The sequence below is a fragment of the Dermacentor variabilis genome, chromosome 2 (genome assembly GCF_050947875.1).
Source record: "Dermacentor variabilis isolate Ectoservices chromosome 2, ASM5094787v1, whole genome shotgun sequence".
NCBI classification, from domain to species: Eukaryota; Metazoa; Arthropoda; class Arachnida; order Ixodida; family Ixodidae; genus Dermacentor; species Dermacentor variabilis.
The window spans coordinates 95430720-95450508 of record NC_134569.1 but is presented as its reverse complement, the minus strand read 5'-3'; the positions used below and the strand labels follow the sequence as shown (position 1 = coordinate 95450508).

Genomic DNA, 19789 nt, shown 5'->3' with positions numbered 1-19789 from the left:
ACAATCTATATATGCAGTCGGCAGTACATAATCCGTACGCATGTGTAGGAATCATAAGTCCATATATGCGGTCAAAATTCTATAGAGAAGCAACCGGCTTGTAGCCTAACATTTTGATGAACTGTAGTAGAATTGAAAGCTAGGCTTGTTGGTACACACGCCTGATCATGGTTGATTTGCCGAAAGACCTGGCCAGAACAGAGAAAGGAGTGACCAATGGTCTTCGTTGTCAGTCATAATCCTTCTTTAATGAACAATTCCATCTGTAAGTAATATAGTATATCTGTTATCGCATTCAAGTGTCTCGAAAAGAACGTCGGACTGCGGGTCTATGCTGATTTCACAAAATCTGTCAGTGCAGAGCCAAGGAGGGATCGGTATTTTAGATACGAGCATAAGGACAGCTCGCCGCACTGCTCATATTGCATCCCATAAGAAGGCATCGACAGGCGAAATGGGTGTTAAAACATTTTGCCAACGTGAGACAACTGACATTATGCTTCTCAGAACGCGAACACAGTCAAGATATCGGAGATCTTTTGATGAATGTTTCGTTTACCAGCCGTAGTGAAGCTCCAAGTCTCACTTGCAGATTCCAACGCAAGTTTTATACGCCCTAAATATTCACTGTGCAGGCAGTTGCTTGTCTAATCGGTCGCTTGACCGTATATACACGTTCAACGTAAGCTATAAGTGGTTTACTATTATAATTCTGGTTAATATTTGCCGATGCCGAACACTGTTTGCAGGGTCAGCAACATGCACCAGTAAGAACACTACTGTCGGTGAAAGCGCAAGACTGCAGTGGCAAATGCACAGCTCTTCAACTCAAAGAAGACTGACATAGATGCACCGACCATTAAGTTTGGTCACTTTCGTGCCGGCATGGCGGAGCAGAACTTGTTTCAACATCGGCATCTCTCGGGAACTATATTTTAGTAGCGCCGAGGCAGAAAGGGCAGCTACATGCTGTGCCATATTATTTGCGATGGGGGTGTCCAAACCCCAACGCCTATGACATGTTTCCGGATCCAAAATTGCTTCCGCCGCATTCATCCAGTAAAAAGCGTAACCTTTAAGATCCACATTTTAAATCCAGAGGACGCTATCCCACGAGGCATGGATTTGGACACCACCTCTTATTGGTACATTGTCGTGCCATCGTTATAGGGTCATCAATGTCGTGCCATCGGTGCCGCCGCCAGCGTGCTGTCCCGGTATTGACGGTGCAAGCATTGCTCGCGCTTGCACCGTCGTCTCCACAGACGCGAGAGACACGCAGTCCGTGTGGCTGCAAAAACGAGGAAGCCGACTGGACGACACACCGTCACGCTCTGCTCACTCGGCTCTGCACAGGAACCAGGGCAGCGTTCTGCCTTCCGCTGCTCGCTTGAGCGTTGTGCGCACGAACAGTGGCGTTCTTGCTGTGAAGCGATAGCAATGCTAAGCATTGCTATCGCTTTCAATGCATTGTCCTCCAGAAGAAACTGCATAATGTTATTTTCTTAGGTTGCCACCGAGTGCAGTTACTCTTCTATATGTACGCGTTCGGCTAGTGTATAATCCTATGCTGCAGTAGCCTCGACCCCTTCCCGCGAAGATCCACATACCGCGAAGCGTGCACGTACGCTATGCACAGAAACAGCGCACTGTGCAGCTCTCATAATCTTCACCCTACCACCCTCCTTCCTCTTGACATCCCATATCTCTTCTTCCCTCCAGCCCCTTCGTCAGCATGGAGTGCCAGGCTAGAGGCACTTCACTAAAGCAGACCTACCCACATTTCTGACATTAAAGCCCCCCCCCCCCTCCTTTCTCTATTTAACGCGCTTGCCACAAAAGAGGCACTAGACACGATTTTCCGCCAGAATGAGATGTAATGATCTGTCCACCAGCATGGGATACTTTACTCGACAACACTTCTGCGTAGCTAAAAAAAAACGAATAAATGAAACAACGTCTTTATCATATCCGCGAGAAACGACACATAATACGTGCGTTTGATGTAAATGACACGTTGCTTATAATTTCACGTGAGAAACATAATACTTAAGTGCAAGGAAATCTAGCATTCTAGCACATCGATTCATTGCCCATCTCAACTGTCGAAGGCGCGCGATTAGAATACGCCAAAAACAGCAGGCACACCACCGCCACAACGAGGAGATAAGGATCTTCACAGTTGGCTCTCAATTCTGAAACAGAAAGACTAAAATGTCACCTCGTACTAGGCGTAGATGGCAGGAGTTGTGGGTGTGGCATTAGGCTTGCCTTCCTGCCGTCCCGTATTCCACCCCTTAAGGTCAAGCGTGTTTGTTGTTATGAGTGGAGGAAAGGAAAGCCTTCACAAACAGAGGCAACGAACCTGTTAAGCTACAAGCTCAGGAGCTGCGTTATATAGTTGATCATCAGGCGTAATAAATGAAGAATTGTGTAAAAGGGCGTGTACAGAGAAGTGTGACTAGGTAGCCAAACAAAGGTATCCGATATACTAGCTCAGATTAAGATTAGGGAGGGCGACGTAACGCGTATACCATATAACCGGTGGTCTGCTAGTCATTTTCAGAATACATGCCAATGGAAGGGAAGCGCAGGCGTGGTTGGCGATAAAATTAAAAAATATGCAGGCACAGGATGGAGTTAGATGATGCGAGACTGGTAGTTGGAGATCCATGGCAGAGGCCGCCGTCCTGCAGTGAACTTAAGATCGGCTGGCGAAGACGACGAAAGATGCGGCATGTTAGTGAGACATTTCCTGTTACCCTCTCTAACATGAAGCTGGCACGAGCCGTATATACCTGTGTGAAGGTCCTGAGCGGTTCGCCGGGCCTTTCGGCGTGCTCCATGAATCCGTCCTTGTCGCCGTCTCCGAGGCTGAGCACCGTATAGACCAGCTGCGACGGCTGGGTGTCCTCGTCGTCGGCGTGCAGCAGATCGGGTGAGAGCACCTTGCGCGTGCCTTTGGCGAGCCGTAGTTGCTTGCCCGGGGACACCTGCATACAGCACAGACGAAATATCCGGAGGTCAGACAGCGAACGACGAGAAGATATTAAAGGGACACACTGAATCGGTTTATACCGATAAGAATATATTTTTTTAAAATTCTATTTTCGTTAATTTCACGGTATTAGGTTGATTGCTGTAAGAGAAAAATGAGGGTCGAACTCCCATTTTTCGAGTTTCGCGCCCGAAACGCCAGCACTGGCACTTCACTGTGACATCGGCGAAGTTCAATGCGTTTTCTGGTATTTATTATTAGGCCGTTAGGTGCAAGTATGTTCTTGAAACTTGTTATGTATTTCGCGCCTTTAGAATGCGGTGTATTCCATCTTTACCGATATCATAAGAAGCCAACAAACACTGACATGAAGGACAACATAGGGGAAGTTACTTGTGCTTGATAAATGAAATAAAAAAAACGATCAAGTAATGAAAATGGATGAAAAAACAACTTGCCGCAGGTGGGGAACGATCCCACAACCTTCGCATTACGTGTGCGATGCTCTACCAATTGAGTATACCGCGGCGCCGCGGTGGATCGGCATGCGGAACTGACCTCTCCCATCTTAGCCTGTATCACGATATCTATCTATCTTTATACCCATACAATGTTCCCAATGCGAGGCCCACGCGGTACTGTGTGACGTCACCTGGGAATACTCCAGCATGCCCTCCCCCCCCCCCCCCTTCCATGCTCAACCCAGCACTTGAACACTGGGAAACCGTCACTTCAGGACCATTGCCGACTGGTCTGGCAAGCTATCGAGGCGGCTATGGGGACAGCGACCCTGTATTGACGTTTCCTTCCACTGACGTCACCCCGGTAGCAAGAAGAAGATGGAGCCTCTGGCCCAAGTTCTTATTTGTTCAATAAACGTTTTTACCTCTCTCCGTCTATCTCCACAGCTTCCACAGGATATAGGCAATCAATACGGAAGTAGCGCTATCGTGCTGTCAATGTGACGTCTTCGGGGCCCCTAACCAAGTTCAGAATATAGCAGATATAGTAGAATATCGGTAAAAGGCAAACCAGAATAAGGTAAGCAGCACTGCCTGTTAGACGGGACAACCCTTACTATTGCTTGGCTCTGCAATAGGGTAATTAAATAAAAATAACCTTTAATCACATAGATATGTCCGAACTTTCGGTGGCCATTGCGTGAGCAGTTTACCTTGGATTGCCAGGAAAGTTTCTACTGTCTCCTGATAAACGAAATAAAAACAAACTTCCGAGGGCTGTTCGAAGGGAACGAAGTCGTGCAAGAAGAGTATTAGTTGGCCCGAAAAGCAAAATGAGAATGACAACGACAGTGATGACAATGCCAGCACGACGACGGTAAGAGATAACATGCGTCACACACTCCGGAACTGAATCCTGCATAAGGAGAAACGCTATTTCCTTTTATCATGCCTTCATTCGGGGGAAGTGGTTGGCAAGAAAGCACGATAACGATAAACATATCTATTTCATTTTCTTTCTATGTGTGCTGTTTTCTGCGCACTGCCGCAATCAATGAATATGTTCCAAGTCGCTCGGTTTCTCATTTTGTTTCAGATGATAAAATGTGATGGCGATGACAGCTGCGATAGACGCCACGAAAACTGTAATAGCTTTCGACGTATCGTATTCAACGAGCATTTACACGTCACTTTGGTTTCGTTACGCGACAGCAATGGTCGTCTCGCTGAGCTGCAGAACTTTCGGGACCTCATTGCACTTCACCTTCCTCGCTGAACTTCATCTGCGCCTCTTTTCGTGTCAACTGCAGCCCTTATCGTCCCACGGACCCGCGCGCATGTATATCGATAATATTATAATTTCTGGGGCTTCAAGTGCCAAAAAGACGACCCGATTATGAAGCCCGCCGTAGTAGGGGAACTCAGGATTAATATTGATTAGCTGGGGTTCTTTAATGTCCGCCTAATGCATGGAACAAGGGCGTTTCTACATTTTGCCCCCGTCGAAATGCGGCCGCCGCGCCAGGATTCGATCCCGTGACTTCGTGCTTAGCAAAGTAAAGCCAAAGCCGCCAAGCAACCTCGGTGGGTTTGTATATCGAACAATGCTATAGAGAGTGAACCAGCTAACTTTAGCCAGAGTTTAAAAACATGCAAAGGCCACGTAGCTGGAGAGAACAAAGATAATGTTGTTTTCCGTTGCTTGGGGATACTCAAACTATTTTATTTTTCATTATGGCTAATTTGATAATTAGCGGTAATTAATTAATCAACTTCTCAAATATTATAGTTGGATGAAAAGCGTCAATGAGAAAATGGTAGAGCGAGATTAAAAACTCCCAAAACAGATTTCTGTTCCTCAATACGTGCTACATAAAAGTGTTTTTCCGAGCGTGAAAGAAGCCTGCGTTTTAGATGCAAAGTGCCTCGAGCGGCCAGCCACGTGACAATCTTGCTTGCATTTGCGGGCTTCTTTCAGGCTCGGAAAAAAAACTTTATGTAGCACGTGTTTAGCAACATGAAGCTGTATCGGGAGTTTTTCATGTCGCTCTACAATTTTCTAATTAACACTTTATACTAAATATAATATTCGGGATGTTAATTAATTAATTAAGACTAATTATCAAATTAGGTGGGATGAAAAATATATAGTTTGAGTATCTCCAAGCGACGGCACAAAACATTACCTTTGTTCTGTCCAGCTACGTGAAATTTGCATATATTTAAGCTCTCTTTAAAGTTAGCTGGACACCCTGTATATTGTCGCTATAGTAGGATACAACTTAAAAAAATAACAGCAGTTGGCAACCAAGGTACACGGACCGCGTGGGGTTGTTACTCCTTCAGCCAATCACAGACGCAAACAAAATCGTCGTCATGCGACCATTTCAAAATGGCGTCGTACTTGACACCTCCGGAACGTCTGTCGTTCTTGTAGTCTTTTTCATCGGCGGAAGTGATGAGGTGCGCAACAGACATGGACAAAGTGTTGATTTCCCTGCTGACCTTGTTTTGCCCATGAAACTTCACTGCCAACTGAAGTGAAACTTGACAATAAATAGTTGCAGCGAAGCAAGCGTTTTATTTCAGTTCAATAAACAATTCGGCTTTCACCGTTCTACTATAATATACTAACGAAAATGTAAGAAATTACGCACTTATAATTTTATTTTTGTCGTTACCGCCTTATTTAGGTAACAGGGAAAGTTTGAAGTACGAACTATTTGCAGTCCGCGGAGGTATAGTCGCTGGCGGTTATGAAGTCGTGGGTGGGGCTTCACTGCAGACTTGAGTTGTATCCGACTATAGCAGTGACGGTGAAGAAAGCAGCAAAACTGTGAATGACGAAACTAGTGTTTTATTGGGCGAACCTATGTCCTCAAAACAGGCTACTATCAAAGAACAACGATAGCGGCGAATATAGTCGGCGATCGTCGAAAATCTGATCAGCGGGTCAAGTGCGCCGGCCTTTATACATGAATAATCGAAGGCTCCAGAGTATTCGCTGGTGCCAGCGTGTCTTGCAGAATGTATTATCCAATTCCCGTCTCGCATTCATGCAATCAGATTACGCAAAGTTCGGCGACAACAGACAGCGGACGGAACCATCGCCAATATTCGAGAAACTTCGGATACCTGCAGGCGCGTCCTGCGCAGGGCGATAACATTTGTTAGGCGGCGAAACGCGGTCACCTGACAAACAAGTAGACGTGTCAATATGGTGGTGCTCGACACCAGACACGGTTAAGAAGTGCAGACACTACAGTATCGTTCTCGCGCATGTATTTCTTGAATCAAGCAGAACATTCGCTCTCTTGGGCCTCGCCCGTAGCATCAGAATAGCCGCACCGCTCGCAGAGCTCGGGGCCGATTAATGACATAGTTCGGCAATGGTCCATGAAGGGAGATGCTTTCCCTTTCCGCTTGGTTGCGCCCATATCAATCTGCTGCTGGAAAGTGTGCGAGTGCATGGGTGGCCGTGCGTGCGTATGTTGTTCGTAGTACGTGAGTACGTGTGCGGGCGCACATATGTCTGTGTGCGCCGGCGTAGGAGGAGAGTGGTTGTCTGTATCGAATCATTCCGAACGGCGCACTCTTTCCCACCGAGACTGCCCGAGCCCTGATTCGTCGTTGCGCAACAGTGAAGCCTGCCTCGTGTCCCCTTTCCTCGCTCGCAAGGCAGCCATAGGGGAGAACGCCGCCGTGCGAAGAACGTTACTCCCCAGCGGACGGTTTCACCTTTATTAGCTCGGAGCTGAATAAGTGAAGCGTTGAATTGTGGCCGATTCAATTTGCGGATTACGAAAGAAAAGGCGGAAGGAGAAAACGGTGTTTCCCGAGACGTTGTATTGCTTCCCGCTGCTCGGTTCCTATCGCATTAGCCGTTCTGCAGATGCGGTAGCGGTGCGCAAGCTCGGAAGGACCGCTTAGAGCTGCCTCGTTTGGTTTATGAGGAGCGATTAAGTTCCCGTGCGAAAAGGCTCTTGGACTAGGCGGCAGCTGCTGTAGCCCTGAGAGCGTGCTCTCAGATGCGCAGGGTGTACACCATTACGCAACATGTAGGAAGAGCAAGACATATAGTCTTCGCGTTCGTGCAAACATTTATGTCTTCGGAGTATTCTTTCGGAGCTAGTTATGAGTACATAAAGAGAAAACATGGACCACTCGAGCGGAGCTGCGTACTTACTTCAGAAGCTGAGCACGAGAGTAAGCCTTCCGTTTGTGTGTTTTTTTTTTTTGCACTGAACAAAAGCACGCGGAGTAAAGTTTTTGTTTCAAGGTAGCGCCACAACCGAATATGCCTTCCCATGAAGCTCTTGCCCGCACGTTTGTGCTGGTTTTGTTCAAGGGTGTGACCATCTGGCACCGAACAACGTAATGGAATGGCGCAGTCTTTGTAACAATCGTCGTTTACATTTCTGTCAACAAATAACGCTAAGTTTACTTTATTTTCGTTCAATAAAGCCTCGACTGGGGCTAGTTGGTATGGCATCGTTCGTCTTGCTGCGCTATACTGTTTATACTAAGGACAAAAAAGACGCACATGTCACACGTGTGTCTGTCTCTTTTCTGTATAGCGCAGCAAGCAGAACAATTATTTTCGTACCAAACCCACAGCATGAGCAGAAGTCACGTGGAAGCTCAGCGCCACGAGATGTAAGAGTGGACAGCACTTGTGGCATCGGTGGGTCACAGTGAATGATAAGAAGAAACGCTGTTGGCATGGCTTCAATTATGATCGGTATTTTTCTTTGTTTTCATCCATCTTTTCACTTTTCCTACTAATAACCGATTCTTCGCCCCACACTGCGGGTTTTTATCATTTAATGAGGACATCATCTTCATTACGATGGCTGGGGCCTTCTTCCTAGCCTTGGCTTCGGGGTGGCGAGAGGCAGTTGACGGAGGTGGCTTTCTTCATACCTGCCCACATTTACACTCTCTGGATATACGTAAGCCAGACTGATGGACTCCAACGGACGATGTGTGTGTGCTGTGCTATGTGCTCTCTCTCCCTCTCCCCCTTCCCCATGTTTAATCTCCCCCATCCCTCTCTCATATGTAGGGTAGCAAACCGGTTAAGCTAAACTGGTTAACCTCCCTACCTTTCATTCTCCACTTTTTCCTTCCTTCCTTCCTTCCTTCTGGATTTACGTACAGCTTTTTCAAGTACCTCCAGAGTAAATAAGAAAAAAAAAAGGAACCCAAACTTGCTAACATAAGGTTGGTGACTTAATGTCAGATTTGTTGCTAGGTTCCTACAGTAACACGCAGATGTAGTAACAGCGGGATTATAGTTAAAATAAGTAGGTCGCCACTTCAAACCACCTCACATCCACTTCAGTAAAACCAGTAGCGTACTTGTGTGGCACACAGCTCAATTTCTCATAACACCGTCAGCCCATCATGCATGAATACACGGAGTACGACCTACATCAGCAGAATATGTCATCTTGGGTCAGCACAACAATAACCTATACAGTAAAAGGCAGCAACGACGCGGCATGCCTGGAAACGAAGCTTTCTAACAGTCTTGCGCGTTACGCGCTCATATAATGGTCAGCGACAAGAGTACGGCAAGACATTCGGCGGCTTTTGAGAACGTCTATTGCGAGACACTCTGGATATTTGTGTTCTCCATTTACCAGCCCTGTGTGGTCAAGTGGCTCAGCCGATCAGACGCGTCCCGACGACATTGTACTCCGCTTGGGTATATACAAGGTAGGACTGTCAACATCACCAGAGAGAGAGAGAAAACAAGGGTAGGAAAGGCAGGGAGGTCAATCAGAACACCATCCGGTTTGCTACCCTACACTGGGGGTGGGGAAAGGGGAATAGAAAGAGGAAGAAAGGGAGAGAGTAAACACTGAGTAAGTGTGGGAGGGACGCCACAGACAAGGACACTATAAACGGTCTCTTAAGCCCGTGCACTTCAAGTACTGCACTAGTGCACGAATCGCTTTTCGAGCGAGTGACGGGTGTGGCCACGGTCCGAGTATCTTTGACTCGGTGAACGGTCTCGAGTCCAGTCGGCGTAAAGTTGCCCGCAGTTGGACATCGTAGCGAGGGCAGGTACACAAAAGGTGCTCGATGGTCTCCTCGCACCCACAGGAGTCGCACATCGGGCTCTCGGCCATTCCCATACGGTAGGAGTATGCGTTCGTGAACGCCACTCCCAGCCACAAGCGACACAACAAGGTTCCTTCGCCGCGGGAAAGGCTAGATGGCAGTTGTAGCCGTAGCGTGGGGTCCAGTTTACGTAATCTGCAATTGAAGGCACTTGAAATCCAGAGATCTTGTGACTTCTTGCGTGCAAGTAGGCGAAGTTCTCTGGCAGCGTCCGACCTCGCCAAAGGTGTTGGACGCGTCTTGGTAACTTTGTGGGCACACCGGGCAGCCTTGTCAGCTAGGTTGTTGCCGAAGATGCCACAGTGAGCAGGAATCCACTGAAATAAAATGTCATGTCGTCTTTCCAGAGCATGGTGGTGCAGTTACCTGATGTCAGATGTCATCTGCTCGTAAGTTCTGTGACGTAATGCAGACTTGATGCTGTGAAGGGCTGCCTTAGAGTCACAAAATACGACCCATTTCTCTGTTGGCTCTTCAGTGATGTGCATCATAGCGGCATGGAGAGCTGTAAGTTCTGCCGATGTAGATGTAGTCGTGTGCGACAATTTGAATTTAATTGTAACGTTCTTGGCTGGAACGACGAATGCGGCAGTTGAGCTGGTAGGTGAAGTCGAACCATGGGTATATATATGAATGTGGTCATGATACCTCTGGTGCAGTAATAGGAGCGTAAGTTGCTTCAGAGCCGGCGCTGGATGATTGGACTTTTTTGTAATTCCAGGAATAGCAAAATTCACTTGAGGCTGTCGCAGGCACCACAGGGGAGAGGAAGGCTTCACCGCTGGTGTAAAAGATGCCGGTATGCAATCTTGATGAGCGCTAATAACTCGTGAAAAGGTCGCTTGAGGTCTCTAGGCTGGTAGGGAGGCCAAATGATGCTCGGGGATCCTTGACAGATGGCGAATGTGCGCTCTGAGAGAGTCGACAGCTACATGTGTCTGGATTATATGGTCTCCCGCGATGGCGATTGTTGCTGCTGTTGAGGTGCACCGAGGCAGCACTAAACACGTGCGTAGGGCTTGACCTTGTATGCTCTCCAAGGCGCGAAAGTTCGTCTTGCATGCATTTGACAACACTGGTAGGCTGTACCGTAGGAGTCCGAGAAACAAAACCTTGTACAGCTGCAACATAGAATGGACTGGTGTACCCCAGTTTTTCCCGCAGAGAAATTTGAAGAATTGAGCAATGGCGACTAACTTCTTCTTCAGATAGACGCAGTGAGGGCTCTACGAGAGGTTGCGGTCAATGATGACGCCCAGAAAGCGATGCGTCTTAACATAGGATACAGCTTGGCCATTGATGGTAACAGGATACAATGACATTTGTTTGCGCGTAAAACCAAGTAATGCGCACTTTTCAGTAGACACACTGAGGCCTTGTTCTCGGAGATAAGACGCCGTCATGGTTGCCGCCCGCTGAAGCCTGGCTCTTAGCTGAGGGCGAGTCACCGCAGAGGCCCAGATGCAAATGTCGTCGACGTATATTGAGACATGTACTGTCTGTGGTAGGTAATCCGCTAGTCCTACCAGGACGAGGTTGAACAAAATAGGGCTCAACACTCCATCCTGCGGCACACCACGGCAGATGTAATGGTATGAAGTTGGGCCGTCTTCGGTCTGTAAGGAAAAATGCCTCTCAGTCAAATAGTCCCGAATCCATTTATATATCCGGCCACCAACTCCAACAGCCTCAAGCGAGTTCAGTATGGCCTCATGGGCGACGATCTCGTAGGCTCCTTTTATATCTAGAAAAAGTGCCGCAGATAGGCGCTTGAGGCATTTTTGATTTTCGACCCATGTTACGATGTCAATAACGTTGTTGATGGACGTGCGACCTCGACGAAAGCCTGTCATGGCGCCCAGATAGATGTTTAATCGTTCTAGGTACTATTCCAAGGGAGCAAGAATCATTCTTTCCTTCACTTTGCCGACGCAGCTCGAAAGCGCAATCGGATGATATGATGATCAACAGTGTTTTTGCTTTGTAACGATCACGGTGACATGAAATGTTACTTGTTATACTGCCCACACTTTGTCGAAACGTGAAAGTCTTGAAACGCGTAGAGTACTTCCGTGTGCGACACTGGAGGGCTTAGCTTTTCCGCAGGGACATTGGATTCTCAGAAGGGAGGCATTTCATCTCTTACTAAAGTTTCTTAGCAAGAGCGATTTGTCGAGCGAGTGGTGACGTACAGCAGTACATTCTAATAGTTACCAGTCGTTTGATGTAGTAAGACTGGATTTGGTGGAGTGGAGGCCTATTCCAGCTTTCCTCCATCACGCTGCCATGTTCATCACTCTCCACAGCGTTACCGACAAGTGACATGCTTATTACTCCACGGGGAATTTTGTTGCGTATTTAGTCCACAAAAGGCGACGTGAAACGCTCGGGCGGAGCAATATCCGGCGTGTCTTTGCGAGGCTCGATCTGTCTGTAGGTAGCTCCACCATCATTCTCCCGCCGACGTCGATTTCAACGTCGATTTACGCTTCTCCGCAGCCTTGCCATCACATAACGCATGCAGTGCATGACGTGGCAGGAAACTCGTAAGTGCACGTGTTTGCCCTTCGGTTCCTGAGCCGTCATGCCACTCGAAGCTCCCACGTCGAGAGTTATATAGATGCGCATACGCAAAAAGGTGTAATGACTACGCCCCGCATTGCGTGACATGTCTCATTCCGGAAGACGTTCCCGAGTGAATAGTCTTCCGCGTTTCCTATTCAAAAGGATCGCGAAAACGAAGCGGACATCATAACAAGGATCGGCTCTCTGCGTGCACTGCAGTGTCCCCGTTACGCCTGGCGACGTCGCCCAGCAGATGGGCTTCGCCCCGTGTCCGAATACAGTGTGCGCCCAAAATACGCGGCCTTGTTTTTCAACATAAAGCTGCATTGCTTAACTGTTGCATTGGTAGGAACTCCAAATCACGCTCCCATGGAGACCAGGAAGTCCGTCAGAGCAAATCTACGTAGGTGGTAATCGGAGCGGACAGCAGTACAACGACGTCGTTATAACAAGATCAAGGAAAACGAGTTATTCTTTCCTTGCATATAAAGGGACGCTGAAACAAGAATATCATGCTGAGCTAGAGTGATCAGCTCGCTTGACAAGGAGCACCGAGTAGATCAGGCTTATCGCAGTCAGAGGCTTGGTAAAAAAGGAAACGAAATAAATAAATAAATAAATAAATAAAGAAAAAGAACGAGTGGCAACGCAATCATTACCTTCACACACCAGCTCTCATGACGTCATGCATTTTCACATGCTTGCTCGCCGATAATTATTCGTTTTTCAGTACAGGAGGATTACCGTATATCGACTGCGAGCACAGACTAACCCCGGAAGCGCTTACTGAATTTTCCTACACTAAGACGGCCGCAGTACGGGGAAATACTGTGTGATTCATGATGTCACACTGGCTTCAGTGATATCGACGACTAGGTGCGAACTTCGAAAACAGAAATATGATCATCAATTTCTCAACTAATGGCCAACCTTTTATTTCTTCCACGATAGGTATTACGTTCTTTGAAAAATAGAGTTCTAAAAAGTAAAAGCGGTCGGAAGAAAGCAATGATATGCAAATTTAAACGTACTATTTGGTGTTTCTATTTGGCGCTTGGCTTAAGAGGTCCTGAACCACCCCTCGGGCTTGCTGATAAGACACAGTCCGCGGATAGCATACGCTGCTGTGGACATCGCAGCCAAGTTTTGCAGTCGTGCGCGGCGCGTGAAGCTCGCAAACGGAGGGCGAAGTCACCTTTCTTTGAAGCGCTCCCTTTTCAACAAAAGCATGCGCCTCACTCTTTCATCGACACTTTACTCTTGCAATAACAACTACATGGACACTCCAGGCGCATTCCTGCTGTCGCCGTCACCGTGATGTTCCGTATAACGTCCAAGGGCTTTATAGTCTACGTTAGGATAGTAGTATTATCGGCCGCAAGACGTGTAAATATTCGCTTACTAACTAAATGAACAAGCGTGGTGTCGCCGCACACAAGCAAACATGCACACATCTCCCTCGATGACCGCGCAAACTCGCTGTCAAAACGCTGGAGTGAGAAAGCGTGGCAGCATCAGCGAGCGAATTCACCTTCGTGCTGCCTCTCGCTTCAACACGAACTAAGCTGCGAGAACACAGCGCACACGAAGCTATCAGCACTCAGTGCACTCTGTCTACATCGCAAATCGCTTTCAACATATATAGGGCCCGCGCGGCCGCGCCATACGTATACGCACCTGCCGCCGTAGTGTAACGACCTCCCACTCCACCTCGTGCCCTGCGCGCGACGGAAGCCGACAATAATGCTGACAGTAATGCTTACGAGCCAAGGTACTCGCTGGTTATTATGTCTTCAGCGCATGGTTCATGGTTCGCTGGTATTATGCCTCCAGCATATGGTTTTAGCTCAAAATACAGAGCTCTGAACAGCGCGACGCATACTGCAAACGAGTGCAGTTTGACATCCTGCAGCGATCGTGACCCCTGCTTTCGGACTCCTTGCGTCAAAAAAGACGACACAACGATACTCCCTGTTTTCTCGACAGAGAGGAGGGGGTGCCCCTTTCCATCTTGATGTGCGCGGATGGGTGGCTGCATCAGATCCCTCAAAATAGCATCACCCGGTAAGGGTGGGAGACGGAGGCAATTAAGGGGCCTTGCAAGCTCACATTCATTCAACGCGCATCCGACACTAACGACCCCGACAGAGAACGAGAGGGAGGAGAAGCGTCACCGGGGCATACAACGCACGCACCTTGACCCTGGGAGCGTCGTTGACCGGCGACACGAGCACGTGGAGCACGAATCGCTTGCGCTCCTTCAGCGCGGCAGGAAGGTCGAACGTGCGCGAGCGGAACTCGAGCTCAAAGACGGCCGAGTCCCTGTGGTTCTCGGAGCCGTCGTGCGTGTAACGGACCTTGTGCGTCGACAGGTCGGCCAGCGTGAATACATTGTCGGGAGTGCCGCGATGCCACACCTCGATCTCGAGCGCGCCGTGCTTGGGCGCGTCCATCACATGGAAGAGCACGCCGGTGTCGCTGACACCCAGGTCACGGTGGTCAACCAGCAGCCGGATGTGCTCGGTGGTGACCAGGTCGCTGCCGCCTTCGGCCACACGCAGCGGGGACAACGCGAGCAGCTGGTCGAGTGACGACGCGTACACCTTGTAGGGACCGCTGAAGTTAGTCCTAACACAGTCGGCGCTGCCACCGCCGATTGCACCATTGGAAGCGGCGGAGGCGGTGGCGCAGAGGCACTTGAAGCCGTCGGTGCCCTCCTGGACGCAGCGGGCACCCGGTTCGCACGGGTCCTGAAGGCACGGAAACTCCCAGACGCAGTCGGGCTTGAGACCTCTGGTGACGAGGGCGTCTGGAAGTCCGGTGGGTGCGTCGTTGACTCGCGTGTGTCGCAGGCAGCCGCGAAGCGAGGTCTCCGATTGCAGGCCGTGCTGCAGCACGGCGCGCGACTGCGCGGACACGTCGAGGCCGCCCAGGAAGAGCGGACCCGACAAGTCAAAGAACTGGTTGCGGCCAAGGCCCGTCCGCAGAGATTCGACGCTGCCGTCGACGCTGAGCTCGACATGGGATGAGCCGAACTGGAGACTGAGTCGGTGCCAGCGGCCATCGTTGACGGATGCTTCACTGCGAAGCGTTACTACCTGCGCGGCGGAGAAAGAGGACAGGCACAAAGATAAATTAGTATTGGCCAAGTGGTTCTAAGGTGAGAAAGAAGCAGGTCACTGACCACAGTCAAAACAAAAGTTCTAAGGTGCAGTCCAATTCAAAAGTTTCGAGCCCGATGCTTGCCTGCCCAAGCTCTAGTCGTACATAGGAGACCATGTAAATGTTTTGTTGTTTCAGATTTCAAAGGGTGAAATGAAAGCTTCGGAACTAGAAGAGTGGGCTACGTGAGCTCCTGCACTTGTCTTGGCGACAGCGCTAGTGTTTTGGCTTCGGAACTGTTGACAAGGACTGTGCATTTCGCCTCGTCAGAGCTTTTTCTGCTGGCTGTGACCTGTGGTTCATGCATGGAGACTAATTAAAGCTTGCTCGAACGTTCTTGATGACCAGCGCACAACAATACATAGACAGTGAACGAATAGGCGCGGGCGATGACTTGCGCTTTGTTGTGTCTATCTTTTCAATGAACTTGTAGTTTTTATGCGCTGGTTTGCAAGACGCCCCCAACATGCCTAAACCTTAATTCTAACATTGGTGGCAAACGTTTACAAAGCCTGCCATTAAATGGTATCCCCTGAGACTCCTTCGTTCGCGGCTGATGAACTCCTTTTAGTAGCAGACCATGACATCGCCCAAGCAACTCTAATTGGCAATTACAGCGAAGCTGTTAGCCCCTAGTTGGTCGCGGGATTTTTCGTGGGCTTGTTCTGTGCCCAACCAAAAACTCTACCGCCACCTAGTCGTCGCGGCCACTCAGACAGTCCTCAAACGGCAGCTGTAAAAGAGCTTTGTATTTGAGTTTCCGCGTAACAGAATTATGTTTTGTCGTATAATCAAATTACAGTCCGGAGCTGTCATGTCCGCATCTTGAGTGTAAGTGGTACGTTACGAAACTCCGCAATTTACTTTGAGAAATTCGATTAGTTTATTAACGCACTCGCACTTGGCGGAGGGCCCAGTAGAATGAGAACGTGTGCTGCCCTTTCGCACACGTGCGCGCGTGCGGGACGTACGCGTGCACAGCGTGCACGTATGCGTGCACGCTCTTGATGCGTGGCCGCTCTGCACGTTGCATCGGTCGCACGGCGGTTGCTGCGACCGTAATCGACACTAGGGCAAACACTGTATGGATGGATCGATGTTATGAGCGACCCCTTTGGAACGGGGTGGTGGGTTGCGCCACCAAGCTCTTGCTATTATATTGCCTAATGTGCTATCTAGGTTGAAAGAGAAAAAGAAAAAAAAAGAACGCTATGAACTCCCCCAATCATTTTCTGACCCCCTATTGCAAACTTTGCTTTTGTACGTCTCCGTTTTTTGTCGTTTTCCTATTTTCTTCCACCAATCTTCCAATCGCCTCTTACTAATCTCTATTGTGGTCATGTTTACTTTTCCCCTGCTCTCGCTGAACCCAAGGGCTTCAAGGAGGCCAGTGGTGCCTAAATCGACCGCTGGGCAGCCGTCCTCACATTCTAATAAAACATACTCAATCGTTTCCTTAGCTTTACCGCAGCAAGACCATGCTTCTTCCTTCTTATATCTCGCTTTATGGGTGCGTGTTCTAAGGCATCCCAATCTCGCTTCGAAATGTAATGAGCTTTCCTTTGAGTTATCATAAATTGTTTCTTTCCTGATTTCGTTTCTTCCTCTTATGTAGTTACTCATGGCAGGTTTCTTTTCCATTGCCGCCACCCATGAGATTATTTCAGCCTCTCTGACTTTCCGCTTGGCGTTCTTTGTTGCTGTGTTGCCCACCCTACAGGCCGCATACTTGCTGATAAGCTTCCTAGTTCTTTGCCTCCACTGTAAATCAATGTTTTTCCTGTACAAATACATCAACACTCTCCCAGCATGTTTACTTTCTTCCATATTCCTCAGTCGTTCTTCATCATCAATTTTACTGCGAGCTTCCCTCACTTCAAAACTAGTCCAGCCCATATCACCCTGCACAGCTTCATTTGTAGTCTTCCCGTAAGCGCCCAATGCGAGGCGTCCCACTGACCTTTGGTTCCCATCGAGTCCTGATTGTACCCCTGATTTAAAGCAAACAAACGCATTTCCAAATGTTAGTCCTGGCACTATTACGTGTTTCCACATACCTCGGAGCACATCGTACTTTTTTGATCCCCATAGAGCTCCGTGCTTCATTATGGCTGCATTTCTCTACCTCCTTACGGTTATTGTTTTTTCCTGTGTTTCTATATATCCGTTGCCTTCGTTTATCCGTATACCAAGGTATTTATATTCTCTTATCTTGCCCTTCAGTGACGCTTACCGAAAAAGAGATAGCTTTTCTAATGAGATGGGGAGGTCCTGATGTCACGATGGGCCAGTCTAGGTTGTATCTATTTAAAATCCTATTTCTTCAAAAAAACATTTAGTTGGAAGTAGCGCCTTGTCCATCGCACATGTTCCTCTTTTAGTCCGCGTCTTCGTAGCGCTCTTTTCTTCAAGTGTGGTGTTCGTCGTTTGGGGTGGTGGGGCTTGTCTAACGTAGGCAACAGCTCCGCTCTACATCCACTTTCGCAGGGTGGAATGAAGGCGGATTTTTTAACTACACCAGCTATGATGGTGTAAACAAGAGGCCCTGGTCGGGTCTGCGCGCCGTGATTATTGTTTACTGCGCACACTATTAAAACAAGGCGTTCTAGTCGGGTCGTTATGCCTAGATGTCGTGGGAACACAACACGTACAAGAAATTTTTGGCACATCTCGAACTGACCCCGTTTCCTTGGTTGAGCGACGCCATGGGATGTCCGTCGATCACTTCGAGGGCCACGAAGTCGTCCTTGGAAGGCGGCCCGGCGCAGTAGGCGACCAGCGCGAACGGCGCCTGCGTGCGCACCTCCATGGCTAGGGACCCGCCCGTCCGCGCGTTCATCTTGGGCAGTGCCAGGTAGGCGTCCGCTTCCACCAGGCTGAAGGGCTGGTCGCGGCTCGCGGAGAACTCCTCGCTGCATTCGCCCCACACGACGCCGACCGACGACGCGGCCGCTGTCTCGAACAACTCGACCTCGTTGAACGTCACGTCAGCCATGCACCTGTGCGAGTCCCGCGCCGTTAAAGGGACGCCATAAAGAGAAATACTACAGCAGATCACACGGATAATGTCTTTTTCGAAGCGTATATTTTTCTTAATGTCGTGATCGGTTAAAAAACGAGTGCCAAACTTTCGTTTCTTGGATTTGTCGCCTGAACTTCAGCGCTGGTAAGTCAGTGTGACGTCACGTATTCCAAAGCACTTTCTTCCGTTTAAGTCCTTCTGGCTCAGTCAGAGCTTCGGAAATTTGATAATTTTAGTCTTGGGCTCCTGTATAATGTCATTCATTTCATCTGTACCGTTAAAAATAACAAGGCCCAAGCAAGCGCCGTCAAAATCCATGACGCCACGTCGAGCTGGTGCGGGAACATCACGGTGGCACCGCCACCCGTGTTTCTTTATTGCGACTGTTGGAGCTTACCAAGCCTGCTTAGTGTTTGTTTAGTGTCCATACAAGAAGGCTGTTTCTCGAACGCCGGTTACATCAGGCTGCTTACACGTTTAACTAGAGTGCGATAAACACGTAATCATAAAATTTGATTTATCCGACTTCTTGCTCTAACAAGCCAGTTCATGGTTCAGACTAAAGATCTAAAGCGTCAGTGACCCTATTTTGTGTGTGCGTGTGAGTGTGTGTGCGTCTGTGCGTCAGGACGTAGGCACCGAGTTAGCTTTGACAATAAGAGCATCTTGCGCCAAGATAGCCCAATTCGCCAAATTTTTCTCTTATATTCACTGTGAAACAAGTGATGCTTAAACTTCTAAACGTGAAGCAAGGTGGTCGCTTACATGCCTAGACTAATGGCTTGGTTGTCCCCAGCAGATGAACAGACGCAGGAGCCCGGAAATTGGTCGTGATGCAGCTCAATCTATCTCGCGCTGACAGTGACAGCCGCCGGCGCTTGATTTACTGCGTAAATTCTACGCATTCACCACTCAGTAATTTCCAAATTCATAAAGCATAAGGGTAACTGCTTGAGCTGGTTCGTGAAACATTTCTTTAGGCCTGTCGCCTTCTTCCTTCCTTACTACGTTTTGCGCACTAAAAAGTTTTTTTTCTCTGTCTAAAGAATCCTGGAGCCTAGTCAGTTACTCGGAGGCAGCCCTATAATACCTTCTTGCTTCTTTACGTCGTAGGAGCATTGCCGGTGAAGCAAGTACCATTGGAACGCAGGCCCCGACCACGCAACATTTTTACGTGATCCCCGTATGGAGTGCTCTTTTTCTCTGGACGAACTAGAGGCTGCGCTTGTTGTATGCAGGCGTTCCTCAGCGCCAGGACCAGATGGCATTAAATACCGCGCTCTGTGTAACCTTGGTGAATGAACAGGCTCGAAAGGCACTCCTGCTCCTGTACAACGACTCGTGGCAGACTGGCACGGTTCCCCAGGAATGGAAGACAAGTCGCCTGATTCCACTTCTTAAAGCTGGCAAGTTGCCTTTGGACATTGCGCCATACCATCCGGCCGCGCTTGC

At 48.7% G+C, this 19789-nt stretch overlaps 1 protein-coding gene across 1 annotated transcript in view; it reads right to left on the bottom strand.

The window, feature by feature from the left end:
* LOC142572330 (chondroitin sulfate proteoglycan 4-like) overlaps positions 1-19789 on the bottom strand; it is a 168034-nt gene that overhangs the window by 27076 nt on the left and 121169 nt on the right. Inside the window, exons 3-5 of the mRNA XM_075681349.1 lie at positions 17996-18314; positions 14349-15251; positions 2799-2993 (exon numbers count right to left, since the gene is read on the bottom strand). Of these exons, the coding sequence (XP_075537464.1) occupies positions 2799-2993; positions 14349-15251; positions 17996-18314 (1417 nt within the window). The remainder of the gene's footprint in view (positions 1-2798; positions 2994-14348; positions 15252-17995; positions 18315-19789) is intronic.